Here is a 20,916-nt window from a genome sequence, read left to right as displayed (position 1 = left end):
CTACGCAGTGCCGTAGGGGACCGCACCGCCACTTCCCAGCAAATTAGGGACACTGTTGCTCCTGGGGTATCGGCGAGGACCATTCGCAACCGTCTCCATGAAGCTGGGCTACGGTCCCGCACACCGTTAGGCCGTCTTCCGCTCACGCCCCAACATCGTGCAGCCCGCCTCCAGTGGTGTCGCGACAGGCGTGAATGGAGGGACGAATGGAGACGTGTCGTCTTCAGCGATGAGAGTCGCTTCTGCCTTGGTGCCAATGATGGTCGTATGCGTGTTTGGCGCCGTGCAGGTGAGCGCCACAATCAGGACTGCATACGACCGAGGCACACAGGGCCAACACCCGGCATCATGGTGTGGGGAGCGATCTCCTACACTGGCCGTACACCACTGGTGATCGTCGAGGGGACACTGAATAGTGCACGGTACATCCAAACCGTCATCGAACCCATCGTTCTACCATTCCTAGACCGGCAAGGGAACTTGCTGTTCCAACAGGACAATGCACGTCCGCATGTATCCCGTGCCACCCAACGTGCTCTAGAAGGTGTAAGTCAACTACCCTGGCCAGCACGATCTCCGGATCTGTCCCCCATTGAGCATGTTTGGGACTGGATGAAGCGTCATCTCACGCGGTCTGCACGTCCAGCACGAACGCTGGTCCAACTGAGGCGCCAGGTGGAAATGGCATGGCAAGCCGTTCCACAGGACTACATCCAGCATCTCTACGATCGTCTCCATGGGAGAATAGCAGCCTGCATTGCTGCGAAAGGTGGATATACACTGTACTAGTGCCGACATTGTGCATGCTCTGTTGCCTGTGTCTATGTGCCTGTGGTTCTGTCAGTGTGATCATGTGATGTATCTGACCCCAGGAATGTGTCAATAAAGTTTCCCCTTCCTGGGACAATGAATTCATGGTGTTCTTATTTCAATTTCCAGGAGTGTATATTTGGGGGAAACTGGTACACAGTGCAATTATTTAAAAGGAATGACCTGCTTTTCACATTTTATAAGAGACAACAAATTCATTTGTTGAAACTGGTAAAGCGAAATAAAAATATACTTGCAGCTGATGACTAAATTGTAAGGCACTTCCAGAGGCAGATGTCAACAATGACCATAATTCACTGGTTATGAACTGCAGATGAAAACAGTAGAAATTGCAAAAAGGTAGGAAATTAAGAATATGGGACCTGCATAAAGTGAAAGAATTACAGGTGAGAAGGAAAGACCTAGTAGGAATCCTTGGACAACAAAGAAATACTGAATTTAATTGATGAAAGGAGAAAATATAAAATAAAAGCACATGAAGCATAGAAGACAAACATCAAAAAATTGAGATGGGCAGAAAATGTAAAATGGCTAAATAGGAATGGTTAGAAGACAAATGTGAGATTGTAGGTACAAGCATGTCTACAGGAAGAATAAACAAAAAAATCAGACATTGGGGGGGGGGGGGGGGGGAAGAAACAGCTGTATGAATATTCAGGTGGAAAGCCAGTATTTACTTATTTATTCTTCTCTATTACAGCCTATTACATGCGAAATTACGACTCACATTTTTGTAGAGAAACAGCTGTATGAATATTCAGGTGTGAAGCCAGTATTTACTTATTTATTCTTCTCTATTACAGCCTATTACATGCGAAATTACGACTCACATTTTTGTGGAGTATAATAAACATATAGATTAATTATTTATTCTTGGTACTTACTAAAAGAAAGTGGATATTACAAATATCTGCTACCACCATAAAACTACAATAAAGCACCTTAACTAATTACCCAATCATTAATACTACTGTTGTTGTTGTTGTTGTGGTCTTCAGTCCTGAGACTGGTTTGATGCAGCTCTCCATGCTACTCTATCCTGTGCAAGCTTCATCTCCTCCCAGTACCTACTGCAACCTACATCCTTCTGAATCTGCTTAGTGTATTCATCCCTTCGTCTCCCTCTACGATTTTTACCCTCCATGCTGCCCTCCAATACTAAATTGGTGATCCCTTGATGCCTTAGAACATGCCCTACCAACCGATCCCTTCTTCTAGTCAAGTTGTGCCACAAATTTCTCCTCTCTCCAATTCTATTCAATACCTCCTCATTAGTTATGTGATCTATCCATCCAATCTTCAGCATTCTTCTGTAGCACCACATTTCGAAAGCTTCTATTCTCTTCTTGTCCAAACTATTTATCGTCCATGTTTCACTTCCATACATGGCTACACTCCATACAAATATTTTCAGAAATGACTTCCTGACACTTAAATCTATACTCGATGTTAACAAATTTAAATTTCTCTTCTCCTGAAACGATTTCTTGCCATTGCCAGTCTACATTTTATATCCTCTCTACTTCGATCATCATCAGTTATTTTGCTCCCCAAATAACAAAACTCCTTTACTACTTTAAGAGTCTCATTTCCTAATCTAACTCCCTCAGCATAAGCCGACTTAATTCGTCTACATTCCATTATCCTCGTATTGCTTTTGTTGATGTTCGTCTTATATCCTCCTTTCAAGACACTGTCCATTCCGTTCAACTGCTCTTCCAAGTCCTTTGCTGTCTCCGAGGTTTGCCGATGACCTTGTAATTCTGTCAAAGTTTTTATTTCTTCTCCATGGATTTTAATTCCTATTCCGAATTTTTCTTTTGTGTCCTTTACTGCTTGCTCAATATACAGATTGAACAACATCGGGGAGAGGCTACAACCCTGTCTCATTCCCTTCCCAACCACTGCTTCCCTTTCATGTCCCTCAACGCTTATTACTGCCATCTGGTTTCTGTACAAACTGTAAATAGCCTATTGCTCCCTGTATTTTACCCCTGCCACCTTCAGAATTTGTGTGAGAGTATTACAGTCAGCACCGTCAAAAGCTTTCTCTAAGTCTACAAATGCTAGAAAACGTAGGTTTGCCTTTCCTTAATCTATTTTCTAAGGTAAGTCGTAGGGTCAGTATTGCCTCATGTGTTCCAACATTTTTACGGAATCCAAACTGATCTGCCCCGAGGTCAGCTTCTACCAGTTTTTCCATTCATTTGTTAAGAATTCGCGTTAGTATTTTGCAGCTGTGACTTATTAAACTGATAGTTCGGTAATTTTCACATCTGTCAACACCTGCTTTCTTTGGGATTGGAATTATTATATTCTTCTTGAAGTCTGAGGGTATTTCGCCTGTCTCATACATCTTGCTCACCAGATGGTAGAGTTTTGTCAGGACTAGCTCTCCCAAGGCTGTCAGTAGTTCTAATGGAATGTTGTCTACTCCTGGGACCTTGTTTCGACTAAGGGCTTTCAGTGCTCTGTCAAACTCTTCACGCAGTATCATATCTTCCATTTCATCTTCATCTACATCCTCTTCCATTTCCATAATATTGTCCTATTAGTACTGAAGCAGTACTGTTCTGTTCTTTTTTTATTTATTGTTTCTGCACCTAGATCCATCTTCATATTACTCATGCCAACAGCCATTGTCTGCTGGATTCTTTGGGCACAGTGTAGCACATCAGCAACATTTACATTGTAACTAGTGATTCCATGATTCTCTGTAACATCTTAGAATCCACACTTCCACAAGCATTGCTCCAATGCAATGTAAGTTCTTGAAAAACCACTTTATTCAGTGGTTGCAGACCTCAGCTGGCTTCTATCCATCTTTAGAGTATGCTGTCTAGCTGAGATGGCAGCATGTTGATGGTTGGTTGAATGCCTTGGGAATCATCTTTGGCCTTCCTGGATACTGCAGCTGTAGTATCATCCAAGATTGCCGGACTGACTTGTTTCTCAGTGCTGCTTTAGGATCCAGCACCCTTGATGCTTGACGGCCATTGACTGCTGAGTCTTCATAGAATGCAGTCCCACAATGTGTGCTCTGGAGTTGCCACACTGCCAGCTGCCATAGACAGAACTATCATTTATCTGTCTTCAGTACTATACAAGGCAGGCACAGTTGGAATAATATGTAGAATATGCTGTTCCAATGCTGCCGCATAATGGGTGCTCATCTCCCTTGCAAGCTGCCACAGCTGGTACAGGCTACTTCACTGGCAGCCCTGTCACACACATCCTGATTTTGCACTAACCATAAGGCCTTGTAACATTAACCAAAACGCCCTTGCTGTGGTGGTACTGCGAACGGCTGAAAGCAAGGGGAAACTACAGCCGTAATTTTTCCCGAGGACATGCAGCTTTACTGTATGATTAAATGATGATGGCGTCCTCTTGGGTAAAATATTCCGGAGGTAGAATAGTCCCCCATTCGGATCTCCGGGCGGGGACTACTCAAGAGGGCATTGTTATCAGGAGAAAGAAAACTGGCATTCTACGTTTCGGAGCGTGGAATGTCAGATCCCTTAATCGGGAAGGTAGGTTAGAAAATTTAAAAAGGGAAATGGATAGGTTAAAGTTAGATATAGTGGGAATTAGTGAAGTTCGGTGGCAGGAGGAGCAAGACTTTTGGTCAGGTGATTACAGGGTTATAAATACAAAATCAAATAGGGGTAATGCAGGAGTAGGTTTAATAATGAATAAAAAAAAATAGGAGTGCGGGTAAGCTACTACAAACAGCATAGTGAACGCATTATTGTGGCCAAGATAGACATGAAGCCCATGCCTACTACAGTAGTACAAGTTTATATGCCAACTAGCTCTGCAGATGATGAAGAAATTGATGAAATGTATGACGAGATAAAGGAAATTATTCAGGTAGTGAAGGGAGACGAAAATTTAATAGTCATGGGTGACTGGAATTCGTCAGTAGGAAAAGGGAGAGAAGGAAACATAGTAGGTGAATATGGATTGGGGGGAAGAAATGAAAGAGGAAGCCGCCTTGTAGAATTTTGCACAGAGCGTAACTTAATCATAGCTAACACTTGGTTCAAGAATCATAAAAGAAGGTTGTATACCTGGAAGAATCCTGGAGATACCAAAAGGTATCAGATAGATTATATAATGGTAAGACAGAGATTTAGGAACCAAGTTTTAAATTGTAAGACATTTCCAGGGGCAGATGTGGATTCTGACTACAATCTATTGGTTATGAACTGTAGATTAAAACTGAAGAAACTGCAAAAAGGTGGGGATTTAAGGAGATGGGACATGGATAAACTGAAAGAACCAGAGGTTGTAGAGAGTTTCAGGGAGAGCATAAGGGAACAATTGACAGGAATGGGGGAAAGAAATACAGTAGAAGAAGAATGGGTAGCTTTGAGGGATGAAGTAGTGAAGGCAGCAGAGGATCAAGTAGGTAAAAAGACGAGGGCTAGTAGAAATCCTTGGGTAACAGAAGAAACATTGAATTTAATTGATGAAAGAAGAAAATATAAAAATGCAGTAAATGAAGCAGGCAAAAAGGAATACAAACGTCTCAAAAATGAGATCGACAGAAAGTGCAAAATGGCTAAGCAGGGATGGCTAGAGGAAAAATGTAAGGATGTAGAGGCTTGTCTCACTAGGGGTAAGATAGACACTGCCTACAGGAAAATTAAAGAGACCTTTGGAGAGAAGAGAACCACTTGTATGAATATCAAGAGCTCAGATGGCAACCCATTTCTAAGCAAAGAAGGGAAGGCAGAAAGTTGGAAGGAGTATATAGAGGGTTTATACAAGGGCGATGTACTTGAGGACAATATTATGGAAATGGAAGAGGATGTAGATGAAGATGAAATGGGAGATAAGATACTGCGTGAAGAGTTTTGACAGTGCACTGAAAGACCTGAGTCGAAACAAGGCCCCGGGAGTAGAAAACATTCCACTAGAACTACTGATGGCCTTGGGAGAGCCAGTCCTGACAAAACTCTACCATCTGGTGAGCAAGATGTGTGAGACAGGCGAAATACCCTCAGACTTCAAGAAGAATATAATAATTCCAATCCCAAAGAAAGCAGGTGTTGACAGATGTGAAAATTACCGAACTATCAGTTTAATAAGTCACAGCTGCAAAATACTAACGCGAATTCTTTACAGACGAATGGAAAAACTGGTAGAAGCAGACCTCGGGGAAGATCAGTTTGGATTCCGTAGAAATGTTGGAACACGTGAGGCAATACTAACCTTACGACTTATCTTAGAAGAAAGATTAAGAAAAGGCAAACCTACGTTTCTAGCATTTGTAGACTTAGAGAAAGCTTTTGACAACGTTAACTGGAATACTCTCTTTCAAATTCTGAAGGTGGCAGGGGTAAAATACAGGGAGCGAAAGGCTATTTACAATTTGTACAGAAACCAGATGGCAGTTATAAGAGTCGAGGGGCATGAGAGGGAAGCAGTGGTTGGGAAAGGAGTGAGACAGGGTTGTAGCCTCTCCCCGATGTTATTCAATCTGTATATTGAGCGAGCAGTAAAGGAAACAAAAGAAAAATTCAGAGTAGGTATTAAAATTCATGGAGAAGAAGTAAAAACTTTGAGGTTCGCCGATGACATTGTAATTCTGTCAGAGACAGCAAAGGACTTGGAAGAGCAGTTGAACGGAATGGACAGTGTCTTGATAGGAGGATATAAGATGAAAATCAACAAAAGCAAAACAAGGATAATGGAATGTAGTCAAATTAAATCGGGTGATGCTGAGGGAATTAGATTAGGAAATGAGACACTTAAAGTAGTAAAGGAGTTTTGCTATTTAGGGAGCAAAATAACTGATGATGGTCGAAGTAGAGAGGATATAAAATGTAGACTGGCAATGGCAAGGAAATCGTTTCTGAAGAAGAGAAATTTGTTAACATCGAGTATAGATTTAAGTGTCAGGATGTCGTTTCTGAAAGTATTTGTATGGAGTGTAGCCATGTATGGAAGTGAAACATGGACGATAACCAGTTTGGACAAGAAGAGAATAGAAGCTTTCGAAATGTGGTGCTACAGAAGAATGATGAAGATAAGGTGGGTAGATCACGTAACTAATGAGGAGGTATTGAATAGGATTGGGGAGAAGAGAAGTTTGTGGCACAACTTGACTAGAAGAAGGGATCGGTTGGTAGGACATGTTTTGAGGCATCAAGGGATCACAAATTTAGCATTGGAGGGCAGCGTGGAGGGTAAAAATCGTAGAGGGAGACCAAGAGATCAATACACTAAGCAGATTCAGAAGGATGTTGGTTGCAGTAGGTACTGGGAGATGAAGAAGCTTGCACAGGATAGAGTAGCATGGAGAGCTGCATCAAACCAGTCTCGGGACTGAAGACCACAACAACGACAACAACGTAAGGCCAATCCTGCCAGCATGTGCTTGGCAGCTGCATAGGTTTCAGCTCAGTTGCTTGACAGTTCACATGTCACCATTTTGCTCACCCCTACACACTTACTGATGGGCATGAGAGCTGGAGCAGCCTAATATAAAGGGTCTGTATAGAGAAACCAACTTGAGAACAATATTATAGAAGAAGAAGAAGAGGAGGCACGTGAAGACAAAATGAGAGGTACGATACTGTAAAAGAATCTGACAGAAAACTGAAAGATCTAAGTGGATATGCCTTCACAATTATTGTGATCCTCATGAGAGTCAGCCATGACAAAATTATTCCACCTAGTGTGCAAGAAATGAGACAGATGAAATATCCTCAGACTTCAAGAATGTAATAATCCCAATTCCGAAGGAGGAAAATGCTACGGAAGTTACATGGGTAGAATGCATAACTAACGAGTTGGTACTGCATCAAATTTGAGAGGAAAGAAATTTATTGCACAACTTCACTAAAAAGATGGATTGGATGATAGGGTACCTCCTGAGGCATCAAGGAATCATCAGTTTGGTTAAGGAGGAAAGTGTGGTGGTGAAAATTGTGGAGGGGGACCAAGGCATGAGTACAGTAAGCAGGTTTACACTGATCTATGTCGTCATAGTTATTTGGAGAAGAAGAGTGTTGAACAGGATAGGCTAGCATGGAGAGCTGCATCAAACCAGTCTTTGGTCTGAAGACAATGACCACCACCACCACCACCCAACAGTCCAACAATATCCCACACGGTTTGTGTGTGTGTGTGTGGCAAAATGGGACTATACCAATATTCCATTCAGAAATAATGAACTGACAGCTGTAGAAAATATTTTTACAATACAAATACATCAAACTGGATATTGTTCTTAAATGTGGAAGTCCAATGTTTCCAATGTACTATTCCAACTGAAAAATGGGCACAGTTGTCTATATACACTGTTAAATTGGTGTAGACTGGAGCTAAAGAATGTACTGGAAGAAAAATTCCATACATGCAATTCCTAAACTGTCAATGGTGTAGGTCAGAGGCCACATGACGTGGGTTATATTGGAAAAAAAAATTCTTATTTATGCAGCTGTGAAATTATTAGTGTTGTATGACAGATTGCAAATGAGATGGATTGTAAAGCAGCCATGGAAGTTGACCACCTTTTCAGTGGTACGCTTTATCACAGGATGTTCATCCATAAATATGGTCAATTAATGGTACACATACAACGGCACATACAAGGCTGCTCAATATTGTCTGCAAGTTGTAGCTGAATCTATGATGTCAGTACTCATAATGAATAAACACTGGTTTTATTGCAAGGCGGAGAAATGAACTGGCTCAGACGTGTAGTGACTATATACTGGTTTTGTTGTAAGGTGGAGCAAGGAACTGGTTCAGACATGTAGTGACTGTCACTATGTTGTCAACCCTTGTCTGACACCATGTGAATTGTGAATATTCTCTTTAATGATGAAGGAAGAATGTGATAAGAAAATTTTGCACTATCAGAGCTATGAAACGGGGTACACTGTATGGACACACGGTTTACTAATCATTTACTTATATGGCACAGTTGGAGCAATGAGAACAAAGGCTTACTCGACGCTGTTTCACAGGGAAAACAAGCTAGTGTTGCATGTGTTGGGAATGATCATGGCCTTGTACCATATGCATTATTAATGTTTCTGGCTGGGATGAAATCTTTTAAATACCACAATGATATGAACTTCAAAAACTTTGTGAAACTGCTCAGAAACAAACTGATACAAAATTTACTAACAAACTTCATGTTAGTGACTAACAATGCTTCTTATAACGTTCAAGCGAATCACTGAAACTCTTCTAAGAACAAATGAATGATTTACAGGTTATCACACAATGTAATTCCTTTTCAGGAAGCTACGTACACAGAAAAATTTTTCTCTTATTAAAAACAAGGAATAACGATTTGAAACTTTAACACTATCTTCACTGAACCGAGGTATTCAGTACTTATATTGTACAAAATCTGGAAAGCAATGAAGTAATCTAACTCATATGGGCAACTCTTCAATTTCCAGTGATACAGTCTATCTCATATGTGCTATGGTGATACAACAGTTATTAAAGGCTACTGTTCATTCACATTTTAAGACACAATGAAAATTCAGAAAAAAAGTTACTTTCAATAGGGAAAAAAGTGGGTTTCACATAGGAACTACATTAATCCAGTGTAAAGAGGCATATCCTTTAGTGGAACAAAATATTCCTATGATGGCAGAAAAGAGCATAATTACTTTACAGTCCAACAACTGTAATGGCAATGTAACAAAGGTAAGCTGTTTCTGCCCCTCTCATTTTCTTTATTCAATTCACCTCCTCCACCAGACAACTCATTACCCCAGTCACATCACTGTCATTGGAAGAAAAATTTGTGTGTTCTGGAGAACAACAAAAGTTATAAATAAGTATTAGGTTCCAGTTCTTGTTCATGTAGATATTTACTGTTCAATGCCTCAATTATATGATGCATTATTCATTTCCATAAGCATGCATGCTGAGTGTTTATCTTTAATTATTCTACAACAGTAAAACCTTCATAATCCGTTTGGAATGAGAAAAAGGTAGGATTATCAGAGGAACACCTTTATTGACCCATAACATCACAATACCGTTAAACTTTAATTCTTAGCTGGAAATGATGTCTGAAATATTGTTCCTGTTAAACTAGTAACAAAATGAAAACTTCAACACACCAAAAAAATCTTACATGAAAGTGTAATATACAGCAGTGCCTGTATTGTAAAATATCTCTGTATTGTATGATAAACTACTGTTGCTGTGACTGAAAGTTTAACAACTGTAATACCTCATCACCACACTGCACTAACACACAACTGATGTCCACTTATCTGTTTAAAACATGAGAAGTCACACGAACCATGACGCCTAACAGCACTGCAACCCAACTGACAGTGCCATCCTGTACCTTCATGGGGCTCCCAGTCACTGCCATGTGACCACTGCTCCAGAAGAAGCTGCTTCTTCATCTCCTTGCCTCTACCGAGGATCTGGACTTTGCCCTTGTGAGCACTGGCTACATATTGTTCCTGTAGGTTATTCTGCTGTATTCTCCAGTCATCACTGGAGGACATTTTCAGCTTATTTCATGTGTGTACTTTTGTCTTTGAACTGTAATGACTTACTTCACATTCAATAAACAAACAGCATTACTTCAAGTGTGCCAATGGATCACTACCTTTGTCCACCACTCACCAGATCACTTCATTTTATTTTTAAGCAAGACAAAAAAGCCTGTACTTTTGCTTAGCAGATGACAACCGTGATTTTGCTGCCATGTTCTGCCAATTCCTAATCCACAAAATGTCACTACTGCCAGGGCTCTCCGGTATTGGCAGTAGTGACAATATGTAAGGGAAAAATGAATCGAAGTTTGTGTTGGGAAGAGCACTCAGCTTGGGTAGTTCGTGCAGCAATGTTGACCATCTGCCTAGCAAGCAAGAAGACCCGGGTTCAAGTCCCGGCTGCAGCACAAATTTTAATTCATTTCGTCTGCTTCGATCATTATCATAGAGTGAACTGTGTTTTACAGTATCTCTGTTAGTAGAACCCATGCTAATTTTTACAGTGGAGATTTTTGTTCTCTGAAAGCATAAAACGTGTCCCATACTCCTACAACAGACTGGAGTCAGCAATATAGGCATACAATTACGCACTTCTAATGACGACCTTTCTTGAAAATTTTAACGATCTACGCTTTTTTTCAATCACTAGATATGCTTCATTGATCCAGTGACCTACAATACACTACTACTAGAAGCAAAGAAAGTTCTTTCACATAATCTCTATAGAACCCCACTCTTATCTCACCTGGTGCAGCTGTCTTTCTACTACTGCGTAGATCTAATTGACTTTCATTCTCCAATGACTTATCTCAATCCCCACCATTTTGGCATTCAGCGATGATTAAGAGGAGGAACCATATTACGATATTCCGTGATTAAACAATTTTGGAAGATTGACTTCAATTTTTTGGCCTGTCATCACCTGTTTCAGTGCCACTACGGTCACTGAGCAACTGAAGACCTGATTTTGATCTAGTGATTGACTCTAGGCCTTCATAAGACCAAATATTCTTAAAATTTTTAGTCCAATTGTTAGATGAAAATTTACTTTGAAATTTACTGAATGCTTCTCGGATTGCTTTCCTCGTGTTTGTTTTGGCTTCACTGAACTTCTGTTTGTCTTCCAGGCTTTCATTTTCCTTAAATTGAAGATGAAGCTCTCTTTGCTTTCATAGCAAGTTTCGAACATGCCTACTGAAATGCAATGTGTCTCATCCATCCCTCACAATACTGCTTGGCACATACTTGTTCCAGGGATATTGCACAATAATGTACTTTGGGATTTTACACATTTGTGCTCCACATCCTCACTCTTAGAGCTCATTATTTGATGTTGACCACTTACATACTCTGTAATTTGTGTCCTCTCACTCTTGCTAACCAAATATATTATTTAGCTATTTCTTGATGGTGGTTCGTAAGCCAAAAAATGGTTCAAAATAAATATTAGTAGAATAAGATACTGAAACTATCACAGATTAGTGATCACTGACTCCTTCCTCGAAATGAAATGAATGTAACACTAATCACGTGCACATATCCTGTAAACTGACTCGTTCCACATCATTTCGAAAAAGAATTGTTCAAATGATCTATGCAACATGTAACTGACTGACTGACTGACTAACGGATTTGAAAAGTCCTGGTTTGCTAATTACTAGAAGCCTAAGACATTGCTTTCATTTATTGTTTCTTTAAGTATCTGCTCAAAGTAATTTTCAGACAATGTCAGAACAATGTTATACAATTCCCTTTCTCTGCCAGCAGATATCTGACAAACTGAAGTCCCCTCTATTAAATAGAATTATCAGCAAACTTACTTGTTATATTCTCTAGTTTATTCTGAGCTTTGCCTTGCACTTAGCATCAATAGCTAACAGTCAAGAAGAATTATTTTTTCCACTCTTCAAAATTCTTCTCATCATGATGCAGAAGTGGTGTCTGAAAGACATCCCCACCAAAACTTTAAGAACAATTTGAAATCTCTAGAATTAGTAGAAAAATACCACTAGACATCTGCTAAGAGTGTGTAAATGCATCTACAAATCAGCCAAAGCAGCATATACAAGAAAGTAAGTAATAGGGAATTTCTTCTTCCACTCCCCCCGAACTTTGGCCATTATTAGTGATACTGAGAGATATAAAGTTTGACCTTTAAAGGCATTTGACAAATGTGAATTTTTAAATCTGAGGATGAAGTTTTGGACAGATAAACAGAAAAATACTTCTTTCAATTAATAATTACTATATCAAGTAGAAGTAGTAGTACTGTGTATGATTGCAGAATAGAAATATAATACTCACAGTGCTTTTGAACTGACCCTGGAATGAATCCACAATAACACTTTGGTTGAGACTAAGGTGCTTATCCCAATGTTTATCAGCTTCTATTTCATCACTGAGGGCTACCGAAGTTGATGTTGATGGAACTTCTGCATCTTCACTGTGACCAGCAGAACTGCCCACTTCTGCTACAGTTGTATCCAAGTCTCTCATCTTCCGTTCACACTCCATTCGAAAATTCTTCTCTGTATCTTCCAGCTTCATTCGTTTGATATTATTAAAACACCTACTTGATTCTAGATTATAACCCACTACATACTCTGAAGTTGATTCAACAGTCTCTTGCAGAAGGTTTGTTTCCTTTATTCTTTTCACACTTACAGTTTTACAATCAAAATTATGGAACTCAGTAAGATTAGGGTTTTCCAGAGGGTCTCTTCTCCTCGCACTTTCATGTTTTGGATACTTTTCTGAATCAAAACGGAGTTCATTGTTAGCTTCCTCTTCAGTGACAAGTACATTAACATTTGATGTCTTTGCGTCTTTTAATATATCCTGTAATCCTCGAAAACCCTGTGCCACATTATTTAACTGGCTTGCAACAACATTCTTTTCCAACACTTTTTCTGCAACTGGGATTTTTCCATTCCTCTTCAATGAATTATGGGAAATTATGTTATAACTGGAATTGCTGTCACTGCAGTTAGGATTTGAAACAAAAGAGGAATCTTCCTTGTCACCTTCTGATCTCTCATAATTATGTTCAACGCTATCTTCCGTCACTTCCATCACCAGATCTCCAGTATATGGTTCTGTATCTTGAAATGGAACAACCCCTTCTGGAATTTGCTGCATTCTGAACAGGTTCCTGCCTTCACCCGAACTGTCAGAACTACCTGAGGATGATGAGTGATTTGACTTCATACTGTCTGTAGTTATAGTGCCCTGTAAGCAAACACATAGTTGGTCTTGTTTAGAACACACAAAGCACGTAGAATTACATCACTTGAAGAGCATTTATGTCACTTATCTTCCACATTATCCTAAAGAAAATAAAAATGATTTAAAAAGATGCAGTAAAAGATAGCAACATACACATTACTCAAGTGATATTAATTTTATAGTTACGTTGCTTCTGATAAAAACTGGATACAACAACACTCTACAGAAAACTGAGCTCCTCCATTTGATTACACAGATGAATTAAGTTATCACAATTTCTATGTATCCAAGGAGCCACCTACTGCCAATCAAATTGGTATGTCAATGATCAAAGGAGCATCATAGTACAAACACTTCAATTTGACACAGAGAACACAGAGTGGAAAACTTTTAAATGTGTCCATGTGCAATGCTGGAATTTCACCTGCTGAAAGTATGTACTGGCCAGCCATTCTGTTTCTTTGTAATTTAATGGAGTTTTTCAAGTTGATTTTCTAAAAACAAGTATACGAATTAAGTGAAATGTGAATAGTGATTTACATTTCAAAACTCTTAACTCGAGAGTGAATGATAAATATCTCTACTCTTTAGTTTCATGTACAAAGAGAGACATGAATGGACACAAAATTTAATTCCAAATGAATACATTATGAACACCATACTAAGGCTGCAGGTGATGTAGAAAGGACCTACAATTACAGAGAAAGGAATTTTTAACCTCTGTTAACATGTATCAAGTTGGATGTGGTTATAAAAAACACAAGAAAGCCAGGAATTCATCATCATCTAAAGATTAACACATCAAATGTTTAAAAGTTATATTTTATCAATGTATAGAATGTGTCAGGCTGGGCACGATGAAAAATTAACTGCATTGGCAAGTAAATTTTACATAAACATATCACTGCGTTCTACTCTCTTCCTTTGTTTTTTAACAGTATGCGGAGTTGCAGATTATGTACTTGTCGTACAATTACTATTCGAGATGTTGCTGTAACTCCTTTTGCGATGATACAATTGGCAGACTTTATTAAATTGTTTAGGCAATGTTTGTACACTGTGTTAATGAGATAAGTTTGCAGTTTTAATGGGAATTTAGTCTGTATATGTTGCAACTGTATGTACTGGAGCATTAATTACAGACAGACAGTAATCATTATTGAACAATTTTCCACATACTTAATTATTATGTTTGTCTTACAAACAATACTTTTTTAATTGGTATAATGAGTGTAGCAATTCATTCAAGTTGCTGAATAGATAATTATTGTGAAGTAATGTTTAAAATACCAGTACTTTTAATCATACTGATCATTGCACGACCAGTCTTTTGATAAGAGTGTTGTACGGCTCAAAAGCAGTACTGGTACTGATAACTGTAAGCAGTTGAATCAGTTTTTACCAATAAGCTGACTTTCCATGGGCAATCACAAATGAAAGTTGCAACAAATGCAGTATGCGATACGTGCCCTGAATTTTCATTTTTTTAACTGTGTTGTAAATGCTTTCTGCCACGGAACAGAGTTAAATATTAAAAAGCAGCAAGTATTTACTGGGCATTTGCTTACTGAACATAGCATTAATATGTCAAGTAAGCAATTTAATTGTACAAAACACAATTACGCCACCCATCTTTTTTTCATTTACCATTTATCTATCATTTTCATTTTATGGTCAATATTTGATTATGAGGTCAGAGGGGTAACTGGCTCTATGAATTCCAAGCAACAAGGAAAAAAAAAAAAAAAAAAAAAAATCAACCAAGTGCACTCAGGATCTCTCAGAGCTGCAAAAATACTGAAAAAAAATCAAATCTTCAGTCACAATGTATGTCGACCATCACTTGAATAGCCAATTAACAACAATTAATCATCTTAATGTAACATTTTAGTCACTAAACAATGGCATATACATTCAATTTCTCTGAAGATGTTGTCAAATGTCATTATCACTTATAATATACTAGCCTGTGTGATAATTTCAGGATCAATGTGTTCGACAACAAGCTTCCTAGCAGAATCTCTGTCATCTGTTGTTTCACACTGACTATGTGGAGTGGCTGGAGCAGTAGATACATCCGAGTGTTCACTTTTGTTGCTTGCGGTGTTGAGTTGTTCATGAAGGTTATCGAGTAACAGTGCAAGAAATTCTTGACAATCATGCTGCAATAAATATTAACAAAAGTTTAGCTGTTTTCACATTATACATACTGATACATCATTTAATAAACATAAATAATTCTCTGTTATGTAAATTGTCCACAATTCTAGCTCGGATGAAAAACTTTGCATCTCATGGGTGGTGTACCACCTCAGGAGATAAGTGTATATGAAAATGGATGATGAAAATTCAAAACAATCACATTAATCTACAAATGTACACATCTAACAATTAGTATATCTTCTTCTTATTAAAAAAACTCTGAAACAGCTTAGCCCCAGTCTAACAGCTGTTAAAGATTACACTGATGAAAGCAGAGATCATTTAATTTCTTGTTAAGAAATTATTGTTAAATTCTTCACAAAATTTCTTTGAAAAATACAACACAATAAGCATACAACTCTTCACGACACAAGAGATAAGCCAATGCCTAGCTGCGGAACTAACATTTTATGCAGTTTCGTAACAACTGATTTGTTACAAAGTACCTGTGATGGCACTTTGAAGTTATTGATAACCATGCCAGAGTCAGAGGCTGGAGTATCAATTATAAACTCTTTGGCCAAGTTGCAATATTGTCAGTCAAAACCTCCCAAAGTGACACAATTGCTGTTTTGCATTTATTGTCAATTTTAAGATGGCCTGGACAGAGAACTTTAGTGAATACCCGTTACTGAACCTAAAGCGTGAGCCTGCTCCACACAGAAATATTTGACCACTGAACTGTCAATTAGATATACAAAATTAAAAATGTGTGCTGGTCTGGGGCAAGGACCTGGATATGTGCCTTTAATGGGAAATATGCAACGAAGTAGATCACCTAAGCAAACTTTATGAAGTGACTGCAAAGATACAAACCCTTAATGTCTTTCCTACATAAAAAAGTGTATCAGTATTTTTAATACAATGATTTTTTAATTAGTGTTGTTCTGCAAGACCTCATGGACTGAGCAGAGCTCAAGTATAAGCTTCATTTTGATAGTTATCAATAAACAATAAATGCTGTTTCTTGAGTTTGTCACTAAAATCTTTGTTATATCAAAAGAAATATTTTATTTAATATCAACTGAAAATCAAGCAACTGAGTGAGATTCCAGCATGGGGGCATCAAGTGGGATTAATTTGCAGATGGGGTTCAAAACAGCAGTCAAGAAGGCATATCTCTAAATGGGAAACTAAAACACTAAATACACAAAACTGGCCCCTAGAATGATACACAGCTCACCGTTTTTTCGGTTTTTGTAATCCAAAAAACCCAGCTGCGGCTTAAAATCGAGTGCAAAGCAAGCGGAAGTTCTGAAAAATGTTGGTAGGTGCCACCACAACTAATTTCTGCCGTCGAATATATGTAGTGCTACACAGGCATGCTTTGCAGGGAAAAAAAAAGGGGGGGGGGGGAGATGGAAGCCGAGCTTTTTTCTCCACCCCGAGTTCCGACCACCACATTTTCATACATTATCCAACGAAGTAAATACAAATTCCGTATTGTTCATCTTCGTATGTACCAGCATTTAAACGTACTACGAAAATCCGACTGGTTTGGGATGTTTGTCAATATGGCCAACTCTATGTTCTGAATTTTTTCCTACCTGTGAGAAGAGATGGTTGTTAATAGGAACTTTTATGAATTGTGAACTGCATGCAGTATTCTCTTCACCATAAGAATAATACTAATATAAACATTTTGCCATGTATTCTTTTGTGTTTGCTGCTATCTCATTTAAATCCTGTCTGCCTAATAACCTACGAAACTAGTGTGAGACAACAGCAAATGCGGAAGAATATACGTATTGTGTCATGTTTATATTCGTATTATTGTTATGCCTAATAGTGATACAATCAGAAACGAAGCACGGCAATTAACTAGATTTTTAAATCTAAGATGACTCTAATTTCTGTGCAGTATTTGATGTACTAAAGAAGCGGCCGCAAAGATTTTCAAACGGAGAAAAATTTTCGCCTAACTCTCGTTCAGAACATGTTCTATCATACGCAGTCTACTATTAAGTTCTTGTTGATCATTATCAAAGAAAGCAGCAGTGTAAGTAACAACAAATACCAGTCTCTTGCCATTGTTTCGCTAATGAGACAATTCCTCTCTTTCTTTACTGTAAGCGACGGTAGTGCGCACAACAGCAAGCCATGCCGCAAGCGGCGACAGGTCGTAAACACTCATTATCAGAATGCGACAAACAATGCATGACACAGTACAATAATGCATTTTCAGCTTAGAGTGACGTAAACACCTATAACAAAGAGAATGGCACTTATCAGATCAAAGAAAAATAAGCAACCGATTCAAACCAGACGAAGCATGTGAAAAAGGAAGGGTATCCGTATAAATACGGACGGAGCGCCTGACGCATAGCAATGGCTACCTGGTACAGCTTAAGTGCTAAGCTTACGACTCGAACCAAACTACTGTAGCTGTATCGTCATTCATGCGACCTAAATTATGTCTCATATTACAATAGACCAACTTTGTTTCGATTTCGAGGTGCGGCCTAAAACTTTTCTCTCCCCTTGAATTTCGAGTCTCAAATTTCAGGTGCGGCTTAGATTTGGGAAAATTTTTTTCCTTGATTTCGAGTCTCATTTTTCAGGTGCGGCTTAGATTCGAGTAAATACGGTAATACAATATGAAACTGACTTCCCTGCAAGCTCATGACTGTTACTAATATGAAAGTATTGTACTTTGTAGCAAAGTATGTACCTTGTGTTGATTACGTGTGTTACATCAGAATTGATGGTAATACTTCTCAATGGTTAGGCGACATCATATTCCTCTTCAAAGAAGGATGTCTGCTGAGGCCCATATAGAGAACAAGATTAAATTCTCCAACAGACTTTTAGTTAGTTATTTACTGGGGAAACTGAAGCATCTTGTCAGAAAAACGAATTTAGTGAAGGATACAAAATATTTTTTGAAAATATTGTGCACAGTGAAGTATGTGCAATTAATAAACTGGTAAGCTTTGACATAACATTTTTATCTACTAATGTCCCCTTCGAAGATACCACGGGGTTCAATTACTTCGGATGTGTATGGCCTAGTTCAGGGGCGGGCAGGAATTCCGCAAGTGTGCGGTGCACATGCACGTGTGCAGTTAACAGGTGTTCTGCGTGCACACAGGGGCAAGCTGGCCACCGGCTTCTCTCCCCTCCCCACCATACCGTCTCTCCGCTTCTTCCTCTGTAATGCGTTTTGTTTCCTGGCCTGCTTTATTGAATGAAGGAATAAGGTTAGTAGGAGTGCTTGAAAGTAATCATCGTTTGAAAGAGTACCTATTACCTGCAATACGTTTTATTTAATTATCACAGGTGGAGTTTACAATACGTTTAATGTCTGGAACAAAATTTCTACATACAGACAAACGCAAACAGTTACGCAAATTTTCATTACTGATATTTGCTCTTAACCGAGACTTATTAATTTTCATAACAGAAAAAAATCTCTCACAAACGTATGTCGAGCCAAACATTGACATTATCTTCGCAGCTTCACGATGGAGACGAGGAAACTTGCTGTGGAAAGTCGTGATAAAAATCTATCACACGTCTTGCCAAAAGGAACCTGTCTTTCAGACGAGAATTACGCTGTAGACCTATTAATTCCATTTGCAAACTGGGATGAATATCATCTACAGAAACAGCAGATTGTCTCGAGAACTATTCAAAACCTTGGGATAAGTAAGATATATCCCCAAATCGCTTGAGAAATTCCTCTTTTATTGCACTAAGAGCGGCAACATACTGAAATTTATTATAATGGCGTTCAATATTAAACTTCCACTGATCAGCGAGAATACTGTCACATATTATACATTTCCAATTTTCACGTTTTTGCACAGAGAAAAAATGATTCTCCCATTCCTTTTTAAAAGATAGCAAATCTCCAATTCTCCGTTTCCTTGATTCACTCTGCATTTTCCGGTTATTGAAATTCATTACGTAGTGGTCGCTTCGCTTCAACGTCCGCAGCTTAGCCTGGAACTACACTGCGGCAACCTGCCCGCAGTCGCCACTGCTCCGTTCGACGATTGCACGCGAGCAGCACACGTGCAGCGCTGTGTGCTCATGAGCCGCGTGCAACGTTTGCCCGCCCCTGGCCTAGTTGAATCTTACTTTTGGCTACGTTATTTTAAACACAAAGGGGAAGTTTACATAAAATGTTTTGGGGTCACTGTGGGCTCACCTATGTTCGGTGTAGCAGCTGACATTTTTATGGAGCGGTTTGAACAAAAGGCATTAAGTAATGAGGAAATAAAATAATGTGGCTGGCCCTGCTATGTGGATAACAGGTTTGTTATACGGCTATACTACAAGGAAGGATTATATTAAGTTCCACAATTTATGAATAACATTCATCTGAAAAAATCAGCTTCTGCTTGGAGATGGAGTAAGGACAGCGTCCCATACTTAAATGTGTTGATCTACAAAATACAACATTCTGGAACAAAGAGTTTACAGCTAATCTACCAAAAGGAACTTAAAGACTACTTCATACCACCACCCAACCTGGAAGCAAGACATTATGAACATGGTCTGCACATGCATTCTGCATCAGTGATAGTAAGATCTAGCGATCACAGTCTTATTTTCTGAAACATTGGCAGCTAATGGCTACAATGCCCTACCCATAAATAGGGCAGTCAAACAACATGGTAAGAATAGTAATGCAGAAAAGAAGAACAAGGACCTCCCACTCATTCGGTTAGGGTACCATTTGTTACCAAATTAACTGACTGCATGGGCAGAATCCTTCTGAGTAATGGTATAAGATTTCATCCGGCCTATAATGGATGCACCTGACTGTCTCCACACTGCAGGAGCCTATGAAATAACATTGATTTGGCAAAGTGTTTATTGGCAAAACTGGAAGGACTCTAAAAGGAAACATTAAAGAGCATGAACACTACACACAAAACAAAAAGCAAAATCAACACCACGAAGAATGTGACAAGCTTATGGATTTTAAAAACATATGAGAGCTAGCCACAGAATATTATATTTATAGAAGGAAGGTCCAGGAAGAAGTTAAAATATCGAAAAATGAGTGCAACTTCAATAGTGATGCAGTTACCAACTATCGAGGTAGCAAACATCATTCACGGCGAGCAAGGAACAACTACCCGGATACCACCAAAGCTATAAAACAAGAATAATATTTTGGATTCTTCTGCCCCTTTTCTATAGCTGCTTTCAG

The 20,916-nt window shown here is 38.9% G+C and overlaps 1 protein-coding gene across 4 annotated transcripts in view; it reads right to left on the bottom strand.

The window, feature by feature from the left end:
* Positions 1–20,916, bottom strand: part of LOC126194957 (uncharacterized) — a 233,260-nt gene that overhangs the window by 114,723 nt on the left and 97,621 nt on the right. For all 4 annotated transcript variants that reach the window (XM_049933347.1, XM_049933349.1, XM_049933346.1 and 1 more), the window contains exons 5-6: positions 15,518–15,712; positions 12,630–13,553 (exon numbers count right to left, since the gene is read on the bottom strand). In XM_049933347.1, coding sequence (XP_049789304.1) covers positions 12,630–13,553; positions 15,518–15,712 — 1,119 coding nt within the window. The remainder of the gene's footprint in view (positions 1–12,629; positions 13,554–15,517; positions 15,713–20,916) is intronic.

The sequence above is a fragment of the Schistocerca nitens genome, chromosome 7 (genome assembly GCF_023898315.1).
Source record: "Schistocerca nitens isolate TAMUIC-IGC-003100 chromosome 7, iqSchNite1.1, whole genome shotgun sequence".
Classification (NCBI taxonomy): Eukaryota; Metazoa; Arthropoda; class Insecta; order Orthoptera; family Acrididae; genus Schistocerca; species Schistocerca nitens.
This window is presented reverse-complemented; position numbering and strand designations above follow the sequence as displayed.